Below are 24,814 nucleotides of genomic sequence, written 5' to 3' on the forward strand. Positions count from 1 at the left end.
CTAGTTTTATTTTGTTGTTCTGACATTTTCCCTGCATGCCTGTCATAGCTTTGCATCTCTTGGATTTTCCACAGTAGTGTGAACATATTGTGCTTCTAGCCAGAGGTACAGAGCCTGGACGTGGTTTTCATACATTTACTTTTGATGTCCACTCAAGCATGGCTAAGCAGCCAACCAACTGGTTAAAAAGACCAGAAGTGTGATATTCAAGCTCTTGGAAAAGCTCTTAGATTTGCTAGAGCTTCAGGGTAGGTTCACACATTGAGAAATACCTCTTTAGCTGCCAGTGCTTGAAAACTGGGCTCGGTAAACTGTAAGGTTTTACCAAAACAGCAAAAGTTTGCACTTGTTTCGTAGCTACTCAGAGAGCTAAGTTAAATTTTCAGAAAAAAAAATAACTGGGAATGGAGCATCCTAAGTGCCAAAAAGAGCTAGTTCTCATCATGGTCAAAGACCTAAAGATGCTGTTTGGCACCTGTCAGGGAATGTAGAAAAGGAAAACCCTGCTGAACTACAGCCAAACTGAGCAATGCTCACTCCTGCTGAATTCACATGTGCCATTGAAGGGAGGTCAAAATTCGCCAGAGAAAAACAGTACTTATGATGTCAAAGTGAGGCCAGCAATTCCTCTGGAATAAAATCATGTTTGGGGCTTTTTTTCAGAGTAAACATATTATAGCCATAGGTTTTATGACTCCAATGATTTGAAACAGTTAATTGTCAAAATGTCTGCAGTGAACATAAAGCCGAAAGTATTTCTACTTCAAAAACTTCACAAACAAAAATCCATAAAATTAACTTCTCCATTAAATTAAGCATTATTTATGTTGAACATGTTTTTGTTTACATGCATTATCACCCTTCTGAAGCCTTCCCATATGTTTGCAGCTTATTATGTACACCTGACTACACAGACTAAGAATAATTGATTACACCTAGCTAACAATTAGAGTTCATCTTAGCGGTTTTTTAATGTCTGGTAACTTGAAACAGGTTTCTGCAGCTGTCAGGAAAGTATAAATCTTTGTCACAGACTATCAAGCAGACAGCTGCAAATGAAGACTTAAAGGTGAAAATAAATTAAAACCAAAGAAAATAAAGTGAACTTTTGGAAGAGAAATAAAAAAATCATAAATGGAGATCTTTAGGAAGCAAAACTATACTGATATGGAAATGAGCATTAACACTGATCCCATAATCACAAATTCTATATTTCATAAGCTATGAAACACATTGCATATCTTTGTTAATAATAATAAACAGGTTACTAATAAAATGGTCCACATAGCTGTTTTAATGGTTTTTTTTCCCCATCCTCTGTGAACCTCCCAACTATTCATTCCAAAGCCCTACTCTAAAACAGAAGAGAAAAATTTCTTGGATTTTTGTCACGTGGCTAAATGAAAAACAAAGTTCATTAACCCTTAATGGTGCTTCTGCATCTAAATCAGACCGTTTCAAATCTATGTAATAATGTGTTATTAATTAGTTCAGGAAGATGCCCACTCCTGAAGTGAGGGAATCAGAGAGCAGCACGGAAAATGGATGATGGGCAGAATTTAGGCAGTCATGCTGGAGAAAAAAACCCCAGAATTTGCAAGAGAACTGATTGCTGTTTATGGTCATTAGGAACAACTCTAGTGAGGTTCTGAGTTCCAAGATCAGAGCAACAGCAATCAGCTTTCTGGTTAAAATAATTGGCTGGGAGGCTCAAGGAGGATCCTGTCTCCCAAAGGGTCTGTGCACAGAGCTGCACAATGAGGTAGGTGGTTCTGTAAGTTAAGCAGAGTGCTAAGTTCTTTGAAGTGTCATATTTTTGTTGCCATGGGTGTCAGGGACACCAACAGCTCCTGCCCTCAGGCAGAGGCTTCTGTGCTTCAGCCATCTATTAATGCATCAATAAGAGAGAGACAAAGAAACAGGAACTTCTAAAAAATAAAGGAAATTCCTGGGGGATGATTAAAGATAAAGAATTAAAAGAAAAAAAACCCACCTACTGAGGCATGGAGATGGGGGGAATTCACATTACTCCATTACAATCACTGGAGATGGGTGGCCCTTCCTTAGAATTACTGCAACTATTAATTTACTTTTTATTTATTAAATTTACTATTAGATTTATTACTAAAGTCTGTCTGTTGAGTGCCAGTTCTGCAGTGCTCTTTAGGGGTCCTCCTCCCTCTGCTGATGCCTGAGGCTACTGGAGAGGCCTGGTGGCTAAAGCAGCAAGGTGGTTGAATCTCTCCACTTTCCAACATTAGATTTCGAGTGAATCTTCAGTCAGCTGAAGGTTGGATTGTTTTACAGCTGGCCAGCTGGCTTGAAAAGGGATTGTCAAAGTGCTGAAAAAGCTTCTGAAAAAGTTTTAAATATGACTTATAAATAAAACTACACGAAAGATACAGCATTGTGCCTTGGACCCTAGGAGGGATTACCCCCATACCAATGGCTTGGAGCTGATATCTCAGGGCTGAAACACTTAATTTCTGACATCCATTTTACAATACAGGCTCATATTAAAATCAATCCATAGCATGGCATGAGACTCCACTTAGGTGAAGAATCAAAACACACACCCCTAACTGTGAGAAACTCTGCTCACAAAGAACTACTTTTCCCCAGGATTAGTGAGCAGTGGAATGCAAACATGTCTTTCTAAAGAAAACAAAACACAAACCCTTTAGATACTTTCTCCTCCAAGCTCTGAAAGAGAAGAAAGGGTGGAAGATGAGGGTTTTAGCTTCAGGAAATTGGGGAATCTAAAGGTTTAAAGAAACAAACTGCCTTCATTTCATGCAAAGCACAGTAAGGCTCAGCAGAACACTTGAGTACATGCTTCTTGTTCATGTCCATTTATTAAATTAGTGGGAGCCAAACACACAATCACATTAAATATAGACTGCTGTATGTTAAATACGTTGAAAAAAAGCTTAAAAGCCTTAAGCCTTTACTGAATCTGGACAAGTTTGTGCGATTGTATTATTTCTATCAAAATTTTCCAGGAAAACAAGAAATCTCTTCTAGATAGATAGCTTTTATATCACCTATATTAAAAATAATTGGAAAATGTACATGCAAAACTATTTCTTTTTGATCTGTTCATGTTGCCAAATTATATTACAGATAAGCAATTCAACCATCCCATCCAAAGAACAGGCAAACAATGGGGAGCATCTGGGTTTGTGAGGCAGAAGGTGCACCAAGTCAGCATAATGAGGGAAAAAAGAGATTCTGGGTACTTGTTGGTGGGAGCATGCAGTAGAAAGTCAGGGAGAAAGTGATAAAAAATAAAATCCTAATCCTGCATTTCTCTTCAAACAGACTCCATACCTTCAATCTAGTAATTTCACCAGTGGCAGATTAGAGATGTGCATAGGAAAACTAGACCCTGCTTATTTGTAAAGCTCGTTATGACTTTATGTGTTAACATTTAATTTTTAAAGCCATTATTATTTCCCTGCCATTGAGCAGAGATATCATAGGTAATCATGAGCTGAAGTCCTGGTGCTGCTGAAATCAGTATGCATGTTGCTTTTGACTTTTGTAAATCAGGATTGCACTCTTTTTCTAAGGAGAGCCATCAGTTACCATATAATCATCTGAAATACACAGGTAAGAGCACTATTATTTTCTTACCGAGAGGTGGTCCATGTGTTATAAGAATATCTATTCCATCTGGAATAAGGTTCCATTTCTCTAATAGTGCTTGGCCTCGTGGAAGATTAAAGCCCCAGCCATAAAACCAAGGTTGCCTGCCAAGAGAGGAGGAGAATGTCTTCAGTGCTACTTCCATGTACTGGTTATCTAATTAAAATACTGAGGTTGACTCTTTAGTACCATGGAATTTGAAGACACAAATAGCATTCATTTTCTTCTTTGTGTGCATAGTAATCTTCTCTTTCCATACAAGCGGTGTAGTTTAACTTGTACGGCAAATACGAGCAGTCCTCCCTGCTTTCAGCAGACAGCATAGAGAAAAATATTCATAGTATTGCTCCAACAACTTACAAGCCCTGGGTACCAAGATCTCCATGGGTGGATTATCATGCTGACTCTCACAACATTTAGAAGAACAGCTGTGTCAGACACCTCCACGTTATTTATGTTTCATATTGGCTCCCAGCACATTTGGCCCTTAGCCTATGACCAGCTGGGCAAGGACAGACCCTGGCACCATGACAGATCCTGCTCCAAACTCAGAGACATCATCTCTGCTGCTTTGTTTCCCTAATTGGATACATCCCATCAGAGACAAGAATGCTGCTGCTTCTCTTACACACAAATTTCTTTTGTCCTCTAGTGTGTTGACTTGCTTTTAAGTAAGACTTTCCATATTTAGGATTCCTTATCAGACACGCTTTTACATTTTTCAAAACATACTCATGGAGCAGCTCATCATGGAGCAGCGGGACTGTAACACTGCCAGTCAGAGCATAATTTATCTGCATCTTGCTATCCCATTGATTAAAAAACTTTATTTCACAGCAATTATATCACAGCATTAAATTATGTCTTGCTGACTAGGCTCCAATTCTAGGTCATAAAATTGAAGGGTTAGTTTTAGGTTGGAAGTTTTAATAACTTCTTGACTGACGTCCTGTGGCCATACCCATATCTGAAGAACAATAAACAAAAGGTTTTTTTTCCACAGACAAAAAGAGGTTCAACTACTGATGACTGAAAGGCTTTCTTTCTCATACCCTGCCTCTTCATCACATGCCCTGGATAACCAGGTCTTGAGAAACAGGTGTCCCAGTGGAAAAAAAAAAAAGGTGAAACTTCGAACATCTGCTATCGGGACCAGAAATATATGTCCCAGACTCCAGAAGCTGTGATGAGGGAGGTGAAGAAGGTGTGTGAAGGAGAAATGCCAACAGCACTAGCAGTGAAGCACAAATCTTATTCTGAGTAACATTGCTCAGGCCAAGGCAGCTGGCTAAGAAAAAGACACATCCCTACATCAGGCCACAAACTCACTCTTTTTTGGTTACCTGTTCAGCATTCCAAGCAACCTTTCCTCACCTTCCTGCTGCCAGGGTCTAAAGGGAGGCTCAGGGGAGACCTTATCTCTCCAAAGTTACCTGAAAGGAGGTCTTAAAAAGGTGGGAATTGGGTCTCTTCTCCCAGGTAACAATAAATAGGACAAGAGGAAACGGCCTAAAGTTGCACCAGGGGAGGCTTAGATTGGATATTGGGAAAAATTCTTCCCTGATAGGTCAAGTGGTTAAGTCACCATGGCTGGAAGAATTTAAAAGATGTGCAGATGTGGTACTTGGGCACATGGTTTAGTGGCATCAGGCTTATGGCTGGACTCAATTATCTCAGAAGTCTTTTCCTAAACAGTTATGGGATTCTCCTAACTGGCTTATTGTGCAGCAAGGTACCAGCAATGTTACCATGTGAGCACAGCACACAGCAGCCACACAAGCTCTGTGGAGCTAGATCTGTCCCTCCTTACATTCAGCTCACCACTGATATAAGGAAAATTTTTTTACCACTCAGAAATGCCTTGAAAATAAAAAACCTAAAGTTTGTGAGGTGCTCGGATATTACAGAAATGGAAGGCTTAGTAAAAATATACAGTGGTCGGCTTTTTCTCAACTCTTCATCCTTTCCTGCCCTGGGATTGCATTCCATACCTATCATGCCAAGTATTTTTCTTCACCAAGATGAAAATACACAACTGTTGGGAAAATTGTCTGTAGGCCCAGGGTAAGTTTTCCAGCAGCAAGATCTCACTGACAAAATATTTGCAAGGGCAAATAGGTGGCAGAAGAAATGTCAGTAAATTGTGTGTTTTAAGTCACTGACATTTTCAATGGATATGCCTGGAGTGGGCAGGGTCAGGATTGTCCCTAGGTCCCAGATGGGAAGCGAGGGGAGGCACTGTCCATAGGTATGCCAGACACAGAAAGGAAATCAAGGGGAAAGACCAGTATTTGCCCAAAAAGCACAGCTCAAAAACTCACAAAATAATTATTTTAAGACTACAATGAAGCATTTTTAAAGAGAAATATTAATGACTGCCACAGGTCTCACCAGAAGTCAGCTTAATTCTGCTGAAATCCAGACGACCACAAACCACATAGGCAGCTGTGAAATCCTCTGCCTGCCTCTACCAGGGTTGGACTACACACGGCCACTTTCTAAAAAAGCCCATTTCCCCTTATGAATAGGCATGATCAGCTTATTAAGACAAGAAGCACTTTCCCCGTCACTCCCTCCCTCTCTCCCTCGCTCCCTTTGTGGTGACTGCAGCAGGGCTGGTAAGTTATGCATGCTGGAGCTGTTCTTTTGTGAAAGGGAGATGTTACAACCTGTGTGATTTGCCATTATGCTGTCTTTTGTGACAATCCTGAGGTGGAAGGAAATGTCTGGAATATTTCTGGTGAAAAAAAGAAAAAATACCCCAGGTCCAAGAAAGGGTTCAGTGGAAGATATTGGCATGCTTTACACTGGAGAGAAGAAAGACAAATCACAGATTTCAGTGCCCTCACCCCCAAAGCAAATACCATCTTTATAAGTATACAGGGATTTTATAAATCCCCAAGCCTCATCTTCTGAAAATTTATTACAAAACAGCTATAAAAGTTTCTGAGTAGGAAAAAAGCCTTCTTCTCTAATACCCACTACACGAGCTCGTGACCTAAATATCATGCAAAGACAACTTTGTCTAAAATTTGCATTTAGGATAGAACCTGAAAACAAAGTTAAAATCTTTATACAGAGTACTGAATTTCTGTATTCTCAGTTAGTGCTTACTCAGGAAAAGTGTAATTATTTTTATAATGTATTTTTCAATAATATTACATTTGACAAAGAAAATATTATCATGTATGTTCTACAAGAGAAAAATCCACTATCATCAGAAAAAAAGAAACCAACCCAAGAAAAATTTATCTGGCAATTAAAGACATGCATCATTAATATATTTCACCTTTGAAGTGAAGCACTCATCTGTAGAAGTGTACTTTGATTTAGGTCTTACCTTTTTCAAGCAAACAGTTTGAGTGTTTCCAACACTCTACTGAAATTCAACCAGTTTGTTATTTTGATAAGAATAATGATTGTCTACATGTAAGATTCAAGGGGGGAAATATATCAGAGGTGAATTTGTTTACAGCACAATTAACCTTATGTTTAAAACATTTGAACAAGTTTTGCAGGCCAAATAATCTGCCACACAAAAAGGGCTGAATTATCGGAGTTTGTGCTAGAAATCGGATGTTGCTTTATGTGCTGAATTTCTATTTTTCTGTTCTAAAGTAACCATTGGAATAATTTTCTTACAGAATGATAGTTGCTATGACAACCATAGCAAATTTTCCTTTTCTGAAACAGATGTCTCATTTAGTTGAAAATTAGAATGTGAAAAACCCATGGGAAAAATTAATTCAAACTTTAACAGAACACTGACTACAATGTAATCTCTTATAGGTTAACCCCTTAACATCTTTCTGCACTCCTACAGTAACCTTCTCGTAAATTCTAATTAAACCAGTTTAACCTCCCAGGAATGACCTTCTTAGCTATCATTAGCAGTATAGTTGTCTTTGAAAGGATCATTTCTGTTATAATAGTAACAGAAAAAAGTCATGTTAAAAAAAAATAATGGTCAAACATATTACCACCTTAATTATTTATTAGAATTTTTTTCTTTTATCCAGCTACTATGGGAAATAGCAAACATGTAGCCCAAGAATTCTTTCGTCATTTAAATGGGGCTTTACTTAGCTTTACATGTGATCTACTGCAAAAGGTGGAGATGCACCACACACATCTGACCTGCCCTTTATGAGAAAATGGAAGATTTTTCATTTTCAAACCAGTGGTCCCCATCTCAGCCTGACCCCTAAAAACAAGGGATACTTGACTGGGGAGAACTATCAATGCACATGGATTTTTCTATTACAAGCCATGAAAGACTGAAATTTGATTCTCTATTGCCTTGATTTAATTTAAACCCTTTAACTCAAAGAATGGCTTTCCTTCCTTTCCAGCTCAAGGGGACTCCTCATAGTACCTGGGCACCCCGGCAAACAAACAGGGCAGAAAACCAGTGGCACTCCCAGAAAAATCCCCCCCTTGGCACTGCCTGCAGGGCTGGGGGGTGTCAACTAACACAAGAGCTGCAAGATTTACTGCAGCAGCTGCCTCAAGGCTGTCCAGCGGAGTAACACAAATCTTGCCACCAGCAGGCACCAATTACCCTCTTTGACTTCAAGGGGAAAGCCCAGGAGCCACAGGGAGCTCCGAGTGGTTGGACTGAACAGCAGTGGTATTTCAACTGGATTGGTGGGCAGCATCTTGCAAACACCCTGGTAACAAAAAAGTGCAGAACTGAAATACATTGTACCTCCTAATTTCTATTGTTTCCTATAAAAATCTTTTCTTTTTCCACAGCTGGAAGGCAAGTTCTCTCACTAGAATTCCTTTGCTTACCAAATAAATTTCAAAGGTTCACAAATACATGCTATTTGCTCCAGTCTTTTCTCCACAACATTTGTCATTTGTCTCCTACAGGAAAATAAACAGATATTGATTGGTGAATATCAAGAAACTCAGTGGGAAAAGAATGGACCAAATCACCTTTTTCAATCCTGCTCCTCTTCCTGAAAAAAAGCAAATATTCCATATTTAGAAGACTGGACTACCCAGGCTGAAAGCCATACTGGCAGGAGTGACTGGTTAAAGGCCATGGAGCATGAAAAGCAGATTCTACAGTGGCAAACACAAGCAAAACTCCAACACACCCTGATTCCCAGCCCAAAAAAAAATCCCTGTTGGACATTTAAGTCTCATTTTTCCTGTATTGATATCATCTTACTATCATAACAAGCTACAGTCCTGTGAACATGGGTGTACAGTACTACACACAGTGCATACTTCCCTGGTGTGCAGGTTCTTCAGGTGTTCATATTTTTACATTCCCCACCACTGCATAAGCTCAATTTAACCAATCACTGCATTTGCCTTTTTAGCCTTTCATCAGTAGGTAATTAACTATTTTACTGAGTATTTCTATTATTTTTAACTCTACTTTCTTTCCAAGTAAACATTCACAAAAGTTCATATTTTGGGTTTTTTTTGTTTTGTGGTTTTTTGGGTTTTTTTGGGTTTTTTTGGTTTTGTTTTTTTTTTTTTTTTTTGTATTGGCCATTTCATCTGAAGTAGTTGTGAAATAATACAGACCTTTTTATCTTTTCTTCCTTGCATGCAAAATGGCCATCCAAAGCAGGAAGGAAAAGGACAAAAGCAGCTATCAGGCCATTGGTGCCAAGACTGACTGGCTGTTTGTGTATGGGTTTTGAAATTTCTTTCAGCACCTGGGCATCTGAGCCAAACACTGAGATCTAAGGAAAAACATGTTACAGAAATCTTCAGGAGCATGAGAAGATTTATATTATGAGTAACTTCCACGTAAGAGAGGCAAGGGTGGTGTGATTTTTAGAGAACAGCAGTGGGCAAAAAGAATTAAACTATGCAAAAAAGAATTTTTTTTTCATTCTTAATGTTGAAGCCAGATCTTTTAAAATGAAAGTTAAGGCCTTATACTTATAACTAATAAACAGAAATTATGCAATTCGGATCCTCTACCAGCTGTAACACACATCTCTGCTTCCATGGGGAAGTTTGCCTTACTTGCTTTGCATCCAAGGTTGTCACTCCTGAAACTCGGAATCAAATTAAATTATTGTTTTCACAAAAGGAAAGAAGGATAAAAATCTGAGTATGGCTCTTTGTCAGTAATTATTTCTCTTGCATTTTGAGTTACATATGAAATAATTCATTTTTTATTTAGTAAAGGATTTCATACAGCTCTGACTGCAAAGAAGAAAGAATGAGCTATGACTAATAGGAACTGATCATTTCTAAACATGAATCTGTTATAAAACAATGAAAAAGAAAATGAAATCTACTTTATCTTCATAATAAGAAAACAAGAAGGTAACAGGTAAGGAGGAAAATTAATGAAAGACTGAATTTAAAGTATGCCAGTACCAAATGCAGATAGTTTATCTCATTCTTCTGGAAAGCAAATGATTATTTATTTATTTTAATTATTTTTATTTGATTTAAATTATATTTTTTAATATAAATGAATATACTCCATCTGCTATTTTTTAAAAATAATAAAGCAAAAGCAAACAAAGGTAGAAGCTAATTTGGAATAATGAGTCAAAAGATTCAATGCTGAGGGCGCAGATACAGATCTGTACAGACTTTCAGAACAGTCTTAGAAATTTAATGCAGAGATGAGGTCTTAAGTTCCTGATGTCTCAGAGCTTGTTCCCCCAGTCTCTTGAATCTCAGGATGGATGTAAAACTATAGATACAGCCAGGTTACCCAGTCCATATTTGAGATACTGATAGCTGGCAGCCACAGAAATAAGGCTTAGGAGAGGAGTTAACTGCCCCTCTGTTCTCAGTCACCATGTCATTTTAAATGTAAAATCTGACAAGCAGGGGCCAACCCAGGAGGAAAAAAATTTGATGCTCATCTATGCGTAGCATCTTTATGGTTATTCACTGTCAGATGCCCAGACGTCTGAAGAAAAATTATGTTTTTCCACACTTCCAGCTAGCTGGTGGTTGTTGTGGCCTGCTAAGACACTGCAAGTGTTGGCCATCTGAGGACATGGAATACCCCTTTTAGGGGCCCTCCCAGATGAAACATGACTAAAATATGTAGGATATGTAATAGGTACCCTGAGAAACAACAAAAAAGGCTCTCACAGTAGCCACTGAGTTACTGAGCCCCTCAGTTATGGTAGGGCCCAAGAGTTACTCCGTTTAATAATTCACCAGGTTTACATTCTTGTCTCAAAACACCAGGAGCGATCAGGGCATACGGACTAACTGTCTGCCAGTTGTTTTCTGATTTTCCTCCCTTTTAATTTTTTTTACCTTCTTTTACTTAAAAAATTCACATCCATTTTGATTTAAACAAGCATGAAAACGCTTCCAAAACCAATAAATTAATCAACATGTGTGCGTATATGCACAAAGTGTATTATTATTAATGTTTCCAATCTAGTAACAGATGAACTTATTTAAAAAAAGCACATACTGATACTTCATATGCCATGTGTCTACCCAAAGTAAACAAAATCCAAGCTATCCTAAATTCCATGTTTACATTTTCCCACAGTCCTAAATTCACTCCACAGTGCAGTGGTGGAAACAAACTGCTGGCATATAGCTTTCTATACAAAAAATGTACATGTTTAACAGCTATCCTTCAGCTATCTAGGAATCTGAGATACCTTAAAAATGTACTTATCTGATGTAGATTACACAATTAGAAATATTTGACACACACAGGTGCAACCCTGTGTTGTAATATCCAGAAAGCTTTGTCTGAACTCAGGGGAAAAAAGGGGAATTTAGGACCTTCTGAAGAAGGACACGAAACTCAAGAAGACTACAAGGATGTTGTGGATTATGCAGGGAAAAAAGTAGAAGGGCCAATTCCCAGAAAGAGCCTAATCCACCTACTGAGGTAAAAGACAGTAAAAAAATAAATACATCAGCAACAAAAGGATGGCCAAGGAGAATCTCCATCTTTTATTGGATACAGGGGGAAACATGGTGACAAGGACTGAGGAAAAGGCTGAGGTACTCAATGCTTTCTCTGTCTCACTCTTGAATGGTCAGACTGGTTGTTCTCATTGTACTGAGCCCCTGAGCTGGAAGACAAGGACAGGGAGCAGAACAGAGCCCCAAAATCCAGGGGGAAAGAGTCAGTGACTGCTAGACCACTGAGACACACTCAAGTCTATAGGGCTGGATGGGATCCACCCAAGAGCTGAGTGTCATCACATGCAGGACAAGCAGGGAATCAGTTCCAGCCAAGGTGGGTTTGGGACAGGCAGCTACTGCTTGACCCACCCAGCTCCTTCTGTGACAGGGTGACCCCATCAGCGGATGAAGGAAAGGCTGTGGTTGTGTTTCCCTGGACTTCAGAAAGCCTTTGACACTGTCTCCCACACATTCTCCTGGGGACACTGGCTGCTCATAGCCTGGGTGGGCCCTGCTTCACTGGGTATAAAACCAGGCTGGTGGGGAATGGAGCCACATCCGAGGGGGCCAGCACCATTGGGGTTCCCAGGGCTCAGCACTGGGGCCAGTCCTGTTTAATGTCTTTACTGATGATCTAAACAAGGGCATAGAGGCCACACCCTATCAGTTCATGGACAGCACCCAGCTGGGTGGGAGTGTGGATCTGCCAGAGGGCAGGAAGGCTCTGCAGAGGGATCTGGACAGGTTGGATCCATGGGTCCAGGCCAGTGGGCTGAGGGTCAACACGGCCAAGGGCCCCGTCCTGCCTTGAGTCACGGTCACACCAACCCCCTGCAGCTCCAGGCTGGGGCAGAGGGACTGGAAAGCTGGGAAAGGCCCTGGGGGTGCTGGGGACAGCAGCTGGACAGGAGCCAGGTGTGCCCAGGGGGCAAGAGGCCAATGGTACCTGGGCTGTGCCAGCCATGGTGTGGCAGCAGGGCCAGGGCAGTGACTGTCCCCAGGGCTGGCACTGCTAGGGCCACACCTCAGATCCTGGGACACTTCTGGGAACCTCAGAACAAGAAAGACATTGAGGGGCTGGAGCAGATCTAGAGAAGGGAAAGGAGCTGAGGAAGGGGCTGAAGCACCAGGAGGGGCTGAGGGAGCTGGGACGGCTCAGCCTGGAGAAAAGGAGGCTCAGAAAGGACCTTCTGGCTCTGCACAACTCCCTGACAGGAGGGGACAGCTGGAGGGGATCAGGCTCTGCTCCCAGGGAACAAGGGACAGGATGAGAGGAAACAGCATCCAGCTGTGCCAGGGGAGGGTCAGGTTTGACATCAGGAAGAATTTTGTCATGGAAAGGGTGCTCCGGCATTGGAAGGGGCTGCCCAGGGTGGTGGTTGAGTCACCAGCCCTGGAGATTCAGAAGATGTGTAGATCTTAGGGACAGGGTTTAGTGTTGGCCCTGGCAGTGCTTGTTTTATTTTTGGACTTGATCTTAGAGGCCTTGCCCAACCTAAACAATTCTATGATTGCTTCCAATTCTCTCTGCTTTCTTAGTGGTGAAGAAAAAAATCTTCATTTTAATTAATTTTAAATAATGCTAATTTATTAAATGAAATAATTTATGAACAGCAATTCCAAAGGAAGTGTTCTGATGTTAAAACAGTTTCACAAGTGATAAATTACTTTTCCCCTTAAAATCCAGTCAGGGAAAAGAGAAAGAACTCAGACAGCTTTGTTACAATTAATTCATGTGCCAGTGGTTCTATTTACAGTTCTTCATGTAGAGGCACCATTTCCTTCTTGATATAGTAACACCTTTACTGTGTCAAAACCTGGGGAAAATGCACACATACAAGCTACCATTGAGTAGGGAGGCTGATTCTCACCACGTGTAAATGGCTGAAAGCTGGTGGAGCACTGCCAAGCTACTCCAGCTGAGAACCAGCTCCACATAGACCCGCTCCAAACTAGTTGGCTATTTGTGTTTCTCTTGGAATATTGCCAAAGGGCTCATCACAGTGCCCAACTGTGTTTACATCTTTGAAACATCCTGAAATTGCTGCTGTCTGGGACTACAGCTCAGACTACAGATAGAGCTGGGAGTCTTTTTGTTCAAGGAGAAAAAAAAGGGGGAAAAAGCAGCAAAACAACAACAAAAAAGGTACTTTACACTTTAAAATCAGCTATGTCTCATAAAATTAGACTTTCAAACACATGTGAAAAATAAAGAGAAAACTGCTGTGGGGGATAGCAGTTTCACTCTTGTGGTTAATGGACTGCAGGAAAGGGAAGCCAATTCCCCATAGTGAGATTACAGGTCTCCTCTTCTACAGGTCTTAAATTAAAAACCAGCTGAATCCAAAATGAGCTAGTTTACTGGATTAGAAGATTCAATTATTTCTGCTAAGTAACTGAACGTGAACTACTTCCTTTTAATAATATACAACTAATAATTACTGCCCAAGAAAGGACTCTCTCCTACCAAGCTAATTAAACTAAAGCAATTTATTTTTCAACTGCTCTCAAATTTAACTAAAGCGAGGAACATCGAAAAGCAAATAAATGCAGATCTCCACTCACATGAAGAAATCCAAAGCCACACAAAGTGTTCAGACATTACAAGAAATAGAATTTGCCCAAAATTGTTATGTTGAAATCAACATAATTTCTGGTATATATTCAGCATACATGCACGTGTGTGTCCTGCACACTTGTACAGACACGGTGGAAGAGCTCTGCTGCAAAGTGGATGCAAAGCACTTTTGGCTTCATTAACTGCTTAAACTCCCCCTGCAAGAGGTCACAGTGAAATGTGTTAAGGAACTGATCCATATCCCTAATACACAACATGCAAGAGGTGTCTAAAGTACTGATTTTCTTCTGTTGTGATGCTCCGGGATTGAATTGTTCCAGACTTCTCAGCCCCAGGGATTGCTGAGATGAAATTTTATTTGAGAGAAAACATTTTCTGGAATGCTCATCAACAAGAAAAGAAAAAAAAATAGCGATATTCTAAACTGCTGTGACTCAGGAATACCTAATAACTAGAATTTAGTGCATTGGTTTGACTGTGATGGTATTTATGGAGACTACAATAAGTGTAGTTCAGTCTACATTTTCATTTGTTCACATACCTATTGCAGAGTTTATATGGTTAATAACAACTATACTCGTTCAATGTGATATAGAAAATTCGCCTGGAATTAACAAATTTTTATTTTCTTCCATGCACTTTTTTCAGAAATGTTAACGATTCTTGCTAATTCATTTCAGTCACTTAAATTTGTATGGAAGCATTCATTAAAAAGACCTCTCCTGAATTCAGTATGATTGCTCACACAAGCAATAGCACCTGTATACTCAGAGCTTGCCGAATGACATTCACATCTCCTGTATTTTCAAGTCATGCAGAAAATGAAATGCTTTCCAAGAAAAATTTATCACATCAAATGTACCAATTTAAGCTATTTTTGTTGTTGTTAAACAAAAGAAAAAATAAGGAGAAAAATGATCCAGTGTTCTGTTCCTGATGCTAAAACAGCCAGGATGTTAAATCTCACTTTCTGCCACTGGAAGACCTTTCATGCTCCACAAGTCCAGTATCGTTCAGTTCTCCACATCACTTTGCCTGAACAGATGAGTTTAATAGAACAAAATAATTTTTCAGGAAATACCATGCTTATGATTTTTCATATGCTGCAGACTAAACTACAAGTGCATTGTGGTTTTAAGTGGTTTTAGAAGCACCACTTCCAAAATGGAAAATGGCTTCTTGTAAGTATGAAAGAGGAAAAAAAAATCCCTCTAGCATTCTGTTAAAATACAATTAAATCTGTATCTATGTGCCTCAGACTTATAATATATTTTAACAGGATGATGAACTTTTCTTTCTCTCTTCTGAACATGTTGCCATTTCTTACACACCTGTCATGACTTACCTACCTTATGCTGAATGCCTGAAATAAAATATCTTCAGCATTCTCACCATAGTAAAACAGCCACATCAGGTAGGATTAGATGCCAAACTTCTCTCAAAAATTTCTGAAACCTGAGATGCCTCATTTCTAAATACTGAGTAGAGTCTATTATTCCCATTTGACTACTTTCATGTTTTTCAAGAACCATGTAAAGTCTACCTAAATGACTCACTTCTATTGCCTGCCTCAAAGTCACTAATTAAAACAACTCCAAATAGTTCCCAACTTTAACAATCAGGGAACATCTACCACTTCTAAAACATATTTCTGAGCAGCCAAAACCCAGCAGTCCACATCCAGGATTTCTGCATCCACCCAAACAAACCTGTAGCACAGACATGCGAACAAGCCACCTGCTCAGAAATCTACTTAATCTGAAGTTTGGAAGAGTTTTAGAGGCAGTTTTCCTCAGGAAACAGTACAGAAACAAGTGCACTACAGTTATTTGTATTTTTATTTTTTGACCAAGTGAGGGTGCAGCACGAAAAGAACATAAAAGGATCAAGTATTTTACTAAGAAAAATATCTAGTATGGTTTTGTCCGGTAATAAAACATTTGATTCTCTATATATTTTTGTTGTGTGGAAGATGCTAAATAGTTTTTTGATTTGAAAGGGGACATAAGAACTAAGAATTAGAATGGTCACTTTGAGGCAGAAGTTCTTACTCTCTGTGAATTCTGGGGAGTGAAACACACAGTGTAACACCTTGAGCTGCTGCTGCTGCTGCTGCTCTATATGGAAGGCACACTCCCAGCTTGGGAGGTTTATTATGTTAAATGAAGTCAATATTTTATTTTAATGCGGTTTCATTTTAATTGATGTTTACCTCAATGACTAAAAATTTGTACAAGGTCCCAGAAAGTAAACATTAGGTGATTTATCACTGGCAAAATGGAAGCATGTCCTTCTCATGAAATGAATCTATAAATCTTCACTGATTGAAACTGAGTTCAGTGAGGAATGAAAGAGCTGTTCTTGAAAAGACGGAGGAGGAAGGCACTGAAATGGAGACCTAAGCCTGGAGTCTGCGTAGAACCAAAATAAGGCTGCCTCAGTTTGGCCCTCAGCATGCTCTTTGAAACTGTTTTGATTACAGAAGTTACCAGCCTTTCTATGAGAAGTGCACGTGCACACGTGCATGCACACACAGAAAAAAGAAAGAGAACATTTGACAAGGAGTCAAATAACAAAGTCACCTACTCTGTGATAAAAGACAAATCAGACAAGAAAATAACAACTGAGACAAGAGTTACACACCAAAGGCTAAGCACAACCACAATGGATGCACAACTTGAGTAAAGACACTTGACTGGAATAGTCCAGGCAACTGCAGTGCACCAAGAAAGGGACTACAGGTTGGAACAATTTCCAGCTCTCCAGCCAAAGGGGGATGATGATTGAGAAAATAAGGTCCCTGTCGAGGCTGCTTTGGGCTGATACTAATGCAACCTACATGCTGATGTCCTTTAGACTGGAAGGAATTAATCCATCTTCTCCAGAGCTCACAGGATGGGCCTCACCCAGCTTGCTAAACTCAATAAAAACAAGACTTGAACAGAAAGAAACTGCTCCCCACATTCCTTAACTTTCTTCCCTCAGTTCCCAGTTTTGGAAAAATAATGTGGGACCAGAGCTGTTGGTCCATGTGTAAACATGCCAGGCCAAATCTAATCAATGCTCCATTGGAGGAAAGCTACAAAACCCCAGGATTCCAGGCCAGGCATCTGTCACTGCAGGATAAATGGTCATAAATGCCTTTCTAGGCTGACATTAGTATTTGCTCTCACATCTTCCCTGACTGGGAAATTAGGAGTTTCTGGAGTTCAGAAGGCCTTTAACAAAAGAATGAAGGAGGAAATGGGAATACATAGACACTAGGAAAAAAAAAATCTACTTCTGCAAAAAGAAAAATGAGATTCTGGTTCACAGGAATAGATCCCTCCAGAAAATTGAAGCCAAAAAAAAAATCCACTCTGGATAGAGTCTAGAGGCAATCTCATCCAAAAGGGCTTCTTTAAGTTATCCAGACCAATATGTCATATTTAGAATAATGAAACTGTCATATGTTTGGAAGAGAGTTGTGATTGTCCCTTCCTTTCCCACATGGTGGAAAATGGAAAAAAAGTGCTGAAAGAGATAACATGCTCTCCTGCCACCTTGCATGCCTGTTTGAAAGCAGGAGGGCCAAAGTTTCTCCTGCAGCTGTATACATCTGCTTACAACTATTATGGAAAGCTAGAAGATCTTCTCCTTCTTCTACTTGCATTTCTTTTGCACTATCAAGTGAAATGTGTACTCTTATACTGTCACTAATGCACAATCATCCACTTCTTAATAGAAAGGCCACTCGCCATTTTCCACCAGATCAGAGCATACACACAGAATACCCGTCCTTTAGCAGATGCACGTCTTTTCTACAAACCTCAGGGACCTGTTCTCATGTCGATACATAATTGCACATGCTCCTTTATAGGCATTTGATTTTTACAGGGCATTTCTGAATAACAAGTGTAAAAGGATTAATATACAGTGGACTCGTTCAGCAAGCACAGCAGATCTTGTGCACTGAGTGCATCAGGTCTTTTTGTGCAAACACAGTGTGTAATTTTGCAATTAAAATCTTTGGCAGTTACAGAAACAAGAGTGGATGGTATAGTCTATCTTCAAGCTCTGGCTAGTACAAAAACTCTTGCCTGCAACATAGTAGTGGGGGAGTGATGAACTAAAATAGAAGGCTGAAAATCTGTAACTCAAATACTCACTAATAAATTATTAGTATTTTTCCATGAATGATGTCATCATAGAGTTAATATCCTGTCTGATAACACAGAACGCTGTCTGTTGACAAAGACCTTCTGCTTCAAATCCAAATTCAAACTTCCACTGTTATCTCAGCTTCCTGACTTCTGAACCACCTGTTGAGACCATCTACTGCTTGTAGTGAGTGTGATAACAAACTCCCTGTTGCAAGGACTTTATTAATACCTGCCCATTTCAGGTGTCTGCTTCACACACAATTCTAGCTCCATAGTGGCACTGACAAAATCACAAAGAGATGGCTCAAAAAGGACTTCTGGAGATCTCCTGTCCAACCTACCACTCACTACCACTAGATGTGGTCAGCCATGACTGTCTAGCCAAATCTTGGAAACACCTAAGGGTGTTTTCTCTGCCACCTCCCTGGTGTTCCTGTTTGCTATATTTTTACTTCTATTATATGATTTTTTTTTTTGTTACTGAAAAACAAATTAAAACCCTCTAGAAAATGGCTTTATCCTTGGGAAGTCTTAACAGTCCCAAGTACATTATATGGAGTTATTACACAGAATTATTTGAGTTATTCTGTCTGCCAGTTTGTCTGTCTTCATAACAGTTAAGAAGAAAAGGGGAGTTTAAAAGTACTTTTCAACTAGAAGCTTTCCATTTAACAGTAAATATTATTGAGGAACTAAATTTTGCTAATTTACATTCACAGCAACAACAACTGGTGTGTGCACAAGATTGTTCCCAGATTTGTGAAAATGTTCTGGCTATGCCCTGGGTTTTGCTGTGATGAAATCGGAGTGCATTTTCCTGTGACTAGTTTTTGCAAAAAAAAATCAGGGCGTCCAGCCCTTTATACTGAACAGTTCCCAGCAGTTATACCCAGTTATACCAAACAGTTCCCAGCATCTGGGCTGTACTGAAGAAAGTGCATGAAGAAGAGCAGTGCCAGCAGGTCAGGAGTGATCCTGCCCCTCTGCCCAGCCCTGTGTGACACATCTGCAGTGCTGTGTCCAGCTCTGGGCTCCTCAGGACAGCACAGACAGGGAGCTCCTGGAGCAGGGCCAGCGGAGGATGTGGAGATGATTAAGGGCCTGGAGCATCTTTGACAGGGAAAGGCTGAGGGGCTGTCCAGCCTCAAGAGCCCCAGCTGAGAGGGGCCCTCAGCCCTGAGTGTCCCTATCTGTAGGGAGGGCCCAGGCTCTGCTCTGGGGGACCAGCAATGGCATCAGAGGAACGGGCAGGGACTGAGCCCAGGAGGCTCCACCTGGACAGGAGGCAGAACTTCTTCCCTGGGCAGTGACCGAGCCCTGAACAGATTGTCCAGAGAGGGTGTGGAGTCTCCTCACTGGGGATATTCCAGACCCCTCTGGACACAATCCCATAACCTGTGCTCTGGGATGGCCCTGCAGGAGCAGGGAGGTGGGACCAGCTGCCCCAGTGTGGTCCCTTCCAGTCTGAGCCATCCTGGGATTCTGTGAAGCTCATTGCCCTGCTCATCCAGATCTGGCAGCCAGCCCCATAAGCACTGTGAGAAGCATCATGTCCCTAGGCCAAACAGCTACCCATTGCATTCAGCATTGCTCTGGACACATTTAAAATCTTGGTATTCCTGAGTTTCTCATTTAACTTCTAATGTTTTCACACTTCTCCTCCTTATCATCTATCCTGATAATCCATGGTCCAAGATATGGCTTTTGCAAGTACTAATTCCTAAGTAGCTGCTTTTGTGCATTGCAAGTGGCATTTCAAAATGGATGCTCCCTGCTCAATGGTAATACTTGTATAATTAACAATCAAGACAGTTAAATTTTCGTTAGTGAGTAGACACTCAATCTGGCACTTGAATTCCTGCCCTTGGAGCCCAGGAGAGTTAGAGCATTGGTTTCTGAGACAAAACTCTGTCCCATATCTTCTGTGAAATTAAAAATAACCACTTGTTTTTAGATAATAATAGAGGACAAAATACCAAGTGCTATTAAAAATATTTAACCACACACAAGTGGTACATATTTAAAAGACCTTAGAAACTGGCATGTTATACAAACCAATCAAGCTCTCATGGTTTAATTTGCAACTAAAACATTTTAAATAGAAGTATGGTCTAATGTGTAGAGGTTATATATAAAAATGCAGATGGCTACAGGTAAAAGACACTAAGTTAATGCTGCTTGGCTTTCACTCAGACCTTACTCCAGGGTTCTCAAAGTACTTTGCAACTACTGATCAATGTCTTTTATGAATGAGGGACATCTCTAGCTTCTAATTATTTCTACAAAAGATGATGTAAGACAGAAGGTCAGTGATGCAACTAGAAATTGAAAGTTGAGGCGCATATTTTCAAAACAGAAAAAGAAAATTATTTTAGGATATTAGACAAGCAACTGCATGAAATTTGACTTTCTTATGGAGTTCTGAGACCTTAAAGAACTTAAAATTTTGAAGTCTTGACTATATCCATAAATATTTTCTAGTGGACAGTCTTGACTATGTTCATAAATATTTTCTAGCTTTTTAATGCTAGGTCAAAAAAAAAATTCACAATGTAAAGTTTAGCAAATTTCTGTATCTTTTTAGAGACTACATTACTATGATGTAGAAAGAAACTGAGATTGATTTCCCAGAGAGGCTACGACAAACCTCTCCTTTCAGGACAAACAAAGTATAGCAACAGAAATGCCAAAGAATAGTGGTGCTCACTAGGCACAGGAGTGTACCACAGCCTGAAATCCAGCAGCAGCTAGTCAAACCCCTACACAAGAGCTGTCTGTCTTCCCAAGCTTTCTGACTGGTGGCCTGGCTGATGGGACTCTGCATCTGCTGCCCTGATAGACTGATGAAGGGCTGTTATTGCTACTACTGATGTTTCCACTGGACATGTCATCAATTGGCGTGGAAACTTCATTCTGCATTGCTGAATAGCAAGCAAAAAAACTCAGTTTGGCTGGAAGACTTTCATCAAGACTGTCTCCCAGATGGAGAAAGCAAATATCTTCAGGACACCTTCTGGAACACTCAACTTCCTGGACCATAAAGGGGTGGGAGATGATTTAGCAGCATTGTAAAACATGGAGTGTAGAAGTGTAGCTATGACCTGGAGTTGCAGAAGAAATGGAAAGCATTCCTTTTACTTGAATGATAGATCATGGCAGATAGGTCAGGCAACTTGTTCAGGGTGACAGGATTTGTGCACAAAGGGAATGTGGTAGAGCTGATTTTACAGAAACATTATTTATGGGTTAATGGGTGGAAAAAAGGTTCTCTCAAAAGGTTTTTGCAGATCTAATCACACACAGAAAATTCAAGTGGTTCTCTTTAGACTCTACATAGTGCTACTTTATAGGTAGTGTTTTGTTTTAATTTAATTTTTCTAGACTTCCATGTAACTTTTGGTACTTCACTGCCTGGAAAATTATTACTGACACTGGAGATATGGTGCCTGGTTACCAACACTGCAATGATATGAGGTTGCCATACATATTGTAAATAGACCGTAATTACGGTATTTACAGTTGAATATCAAAATGGGAAAAGATGCCAAGTGGCATTTCTCAGAAGTTAATATTGGGACTGATAACATCTAACATCTTCCCAAATAATTTGGAAAATTAAGTAAACTGCACATTGACTGCATACATTGTATACACAAGAGGAAGATGAACTACAACACAGGAGGTTGGTAGGTTGAAAAAAAACCCAGAAAGATCTGGAAGTCTGCAAGGGAGAAAAAAAAGGTTGCATTTAAGAGAGAAACTAATCTAGACAAATACAGAATAATAAGCTCAGACAAAATTAACACCCATCTCAAGTAACCAAATGGAAAAAAAGCCAATTTTCATTAAAAAAGAAAAAAATTAAAGAGATTTCACAGTTTATTCACAATGAAAATTCACATCAGGGTATATGCATCAGGTTTGACAACTTGTTTGCTACATTTCAGCCTGATGTGATGTTAAAAAGAAGAATAATATGTTCCCTTAAAATCCTGCCTTTTAAAATACATTTTTACTTATTTTAAACATATACCAAATGCTCATAAAATATCCAATTTACAGGCCCATCAGCATAAATAATAAACAGCAATGGGACATTAGTAAGAGACACAGAAGCAATACATACAAAGAAGTCAGGAACCAAAGTCCATCTGCCTTCAATACTGTCAAGGGTTCTAAGTGATCACTATGCAGTAGAGCAAAGTCCATGAAATATTAAGCTGCCACTGAGTTGTTGACTTTAGAAGCTCAGCTAGACCTTGAGGAAAGCTATTACTTTATAAAAGAAAATAAGATTCTGAGGGATATGCAATAAAAGACCTTCAGAGTTGCTGAAATAAGCTCGCTGAGTTAAGTGACTACTGTACACACTAATGAACCTCCAATATTTTCTGTAGGATGGAAATTGTCAAAAAGAATGTACCCCTGCAATAAAATTAATCTGTAATTAAATAAATTCACCAAGGATAGAAAACATATTTTATGACACAAAAGCCCCCTGCATGGACTGTTAAACACTGCTTCTGGCTGAGAGTTTGAAGAGCACACCATCATTTTATCCCATCATTATTTGGTTAAACAAACCCACAGTACAGTACATTATATTGTCACAGAAATGATTCATTACAAGAAAATATAAAAACTTTACCAAAGTGAGTGTTACTTTTCTTCCTAACACAGCAATCCAAGTACAGCTGATGCAGATGAAATGGCTGATGTGATAGCAATCAACAATATTTTTTTTATGTATGCTTAAAAACTTGCTTACCAAGGGGAGCCATATATTCTGAATCCCCTCACCGTCACTTCAGAGTCTTGAAGATAGATGCAGTTTGTTAGAAGAGACTGTACATTTTCATAGCTCTCTGGCTTCAGCTTAGAAACAGAGGGGAAATAGTAGAAGTCCTGCTTGATTAAGTCAGCCATGAATTCCTGGTCAAAGGTCAATTCATGATTTCCTGCTATCACAATCTTGTATTCATAGGGCAGGCTACCTAAAACAGTGAAAAACAAACAAATTACTTGTTTTATGAAAAATCCGATAAAAGCAAACAGATAGACAAAGTGTTATCGGTTCCTGTAATATGCTCACATATTTGAAACAATCGAGCCTACCACTACTACATGTTATTGCAATTCCTGCTGATTTCAGGTAAATGACATTACTGTCTTTTTCATGGCACACTATGATTTAGCATGCTTAGCATTAATGTGTTGAAATTACTTTCAACTCATCAACCTTAAAAACCAGTCTGCAGACTTCTGCTCCACTATTTACTTCTAGTTAATTGCCATTTGTGCTGCAAGTATCATTTACTGTGACAGTGATGATAACTCTTTGACAGAAATTAGGGTTCAAAGAAGATGAGCCATAATGCTTCATAAAATCATGTCAGCTCTCTTCTTCCAGAGCTGAGGTCTTTGTCAGCCTGTACTGACACTCAGAACTTGGGTCAGCCAGAGGGGTCTTTGCCTTGACATTAATATCAAGCCTTCAAGCAAGGCATGGATTCAGTTTGGCTGTCAAAAATCCACATCCCACAGTGAAATCTCACTCTTTGCCTCTATCCTATGGTTTTTTCCCTGCTCCATTTTCTCAGTGACTCCCTTAGAGCCGTGGACTATAATTTAAAGTGACTCATATTCAAGAATATTTTACAACCCATGTTTAGTGAAAAACCTTAGAACAACCTCCTGATGAAGGCAAGAATATATATGCCCACACATGTGGGCTCTTCCTGAAAGCAGCACTGAAACAGAAACTTTTCACCTGACTCCACATTTGGTTATTCACTGGATTCTGTCCCTGAGAGCTGGCATTGCCTGTCTCAAACAGCTCAGCACAAGCCTCCTAAGCACATCTGGAAGAAACAAAGACAGAATGTGCAAAGCTGCATTCATTAGCTTTGTTTCTTCTCTATTAATTTGTATCAGGATCAAGACAGTCAGAAGAGGAGACTGGGACCAGAAAGAAATATTTTATTGAAAATCAAACCTGCCTTGCGTAACAGCAAATTTTGGGGGTTTTAATTTTAGAAATGCATTGTTGATAACATAAAAATCCTTAGCAATGGCCCAAGCTTAACCTGGAGGCAGGCTATTTAGAGAACACAAAAAATCAGTTAATAGGCAATGGCAAAAGTTGGCATGAGTAGGACTTCAGAATAAAATCCAACAGTGTGATTCAGAGCTATGGAAACAGAAGACAGAACAGTGCTAGCCTAAGGGAGGTGACACAGGGCTGAACTTTGCCAGATGAAGATGTGGGTGATTCTGAAATACAAATTTCAGACACCTGGAACACCTGTATTAGGAAAGCTGATGGTACAGGTTCCAGTCTTTCCTGTGGACCAAATACATACGAGTCTTTAGAATATTTAACACAAACTCTTTTCAGATATTTATAATTACATGATAAATGTTCAAGATTCCTGAAAAATCTTTACCTGAAAGCTTTACCTGAAAAGCTTCTCTGTTTTGCTTCTGAAACACTTGGCATTTAACAGATGTGTACTCCACCTGTACAAGCTTTCCAGGTGTGTGCACACACACGCAAGTTAAAAATGTTATT

The 24,814-nt window shown here is 39.7% G+C and overlaps 1 protein-coding gene across 3 annotated transcripts in view; it reads right to left on the minus strand.

The window, feature by feature from the left end:
- Positions 1-24,814, minus strand: part of MPPED1 (metallophosphoesterase domain containing 1) — a 62,057-nt gene that overhangs the window by 8,019 nt on the left and 29,224 nt on the right. For all 3 annotated transcript variants that reach the window (XM_038154965.1, XM_038154966.1, XM_038154964.1), the window contains 2 exons: positions 23,012-23,237; positions 3,637-3,752 (listed from right to left, as the gene is read on the minus strand). In XM_038154965.1, the coding sequence (XP_038010893.1) occupies positions 3,637-3,752; positions 23,012-23,237 (342 nt within the window). The remainder of the gene's footprint in view (positions 1-3,636; positions 3,753-23,011; positions 23,238-24,814) is intronic.

This window comes from Motacilla alba, chromosome 1A (assembly GCF_015832195.1).
Source record: "Motacilla alba alba isolate MOTALB_02 chromosome 1A, Motacilla_alba_V1.0_pri, whole genome shotgun sequence".
Classification (NCBI taxonomy): domain Eukaryota; kingdom Metazoa; phylum Chordata; class Aves; order Passeriformes; family Motacillidae; genus Motacilla; species Motacilla alba.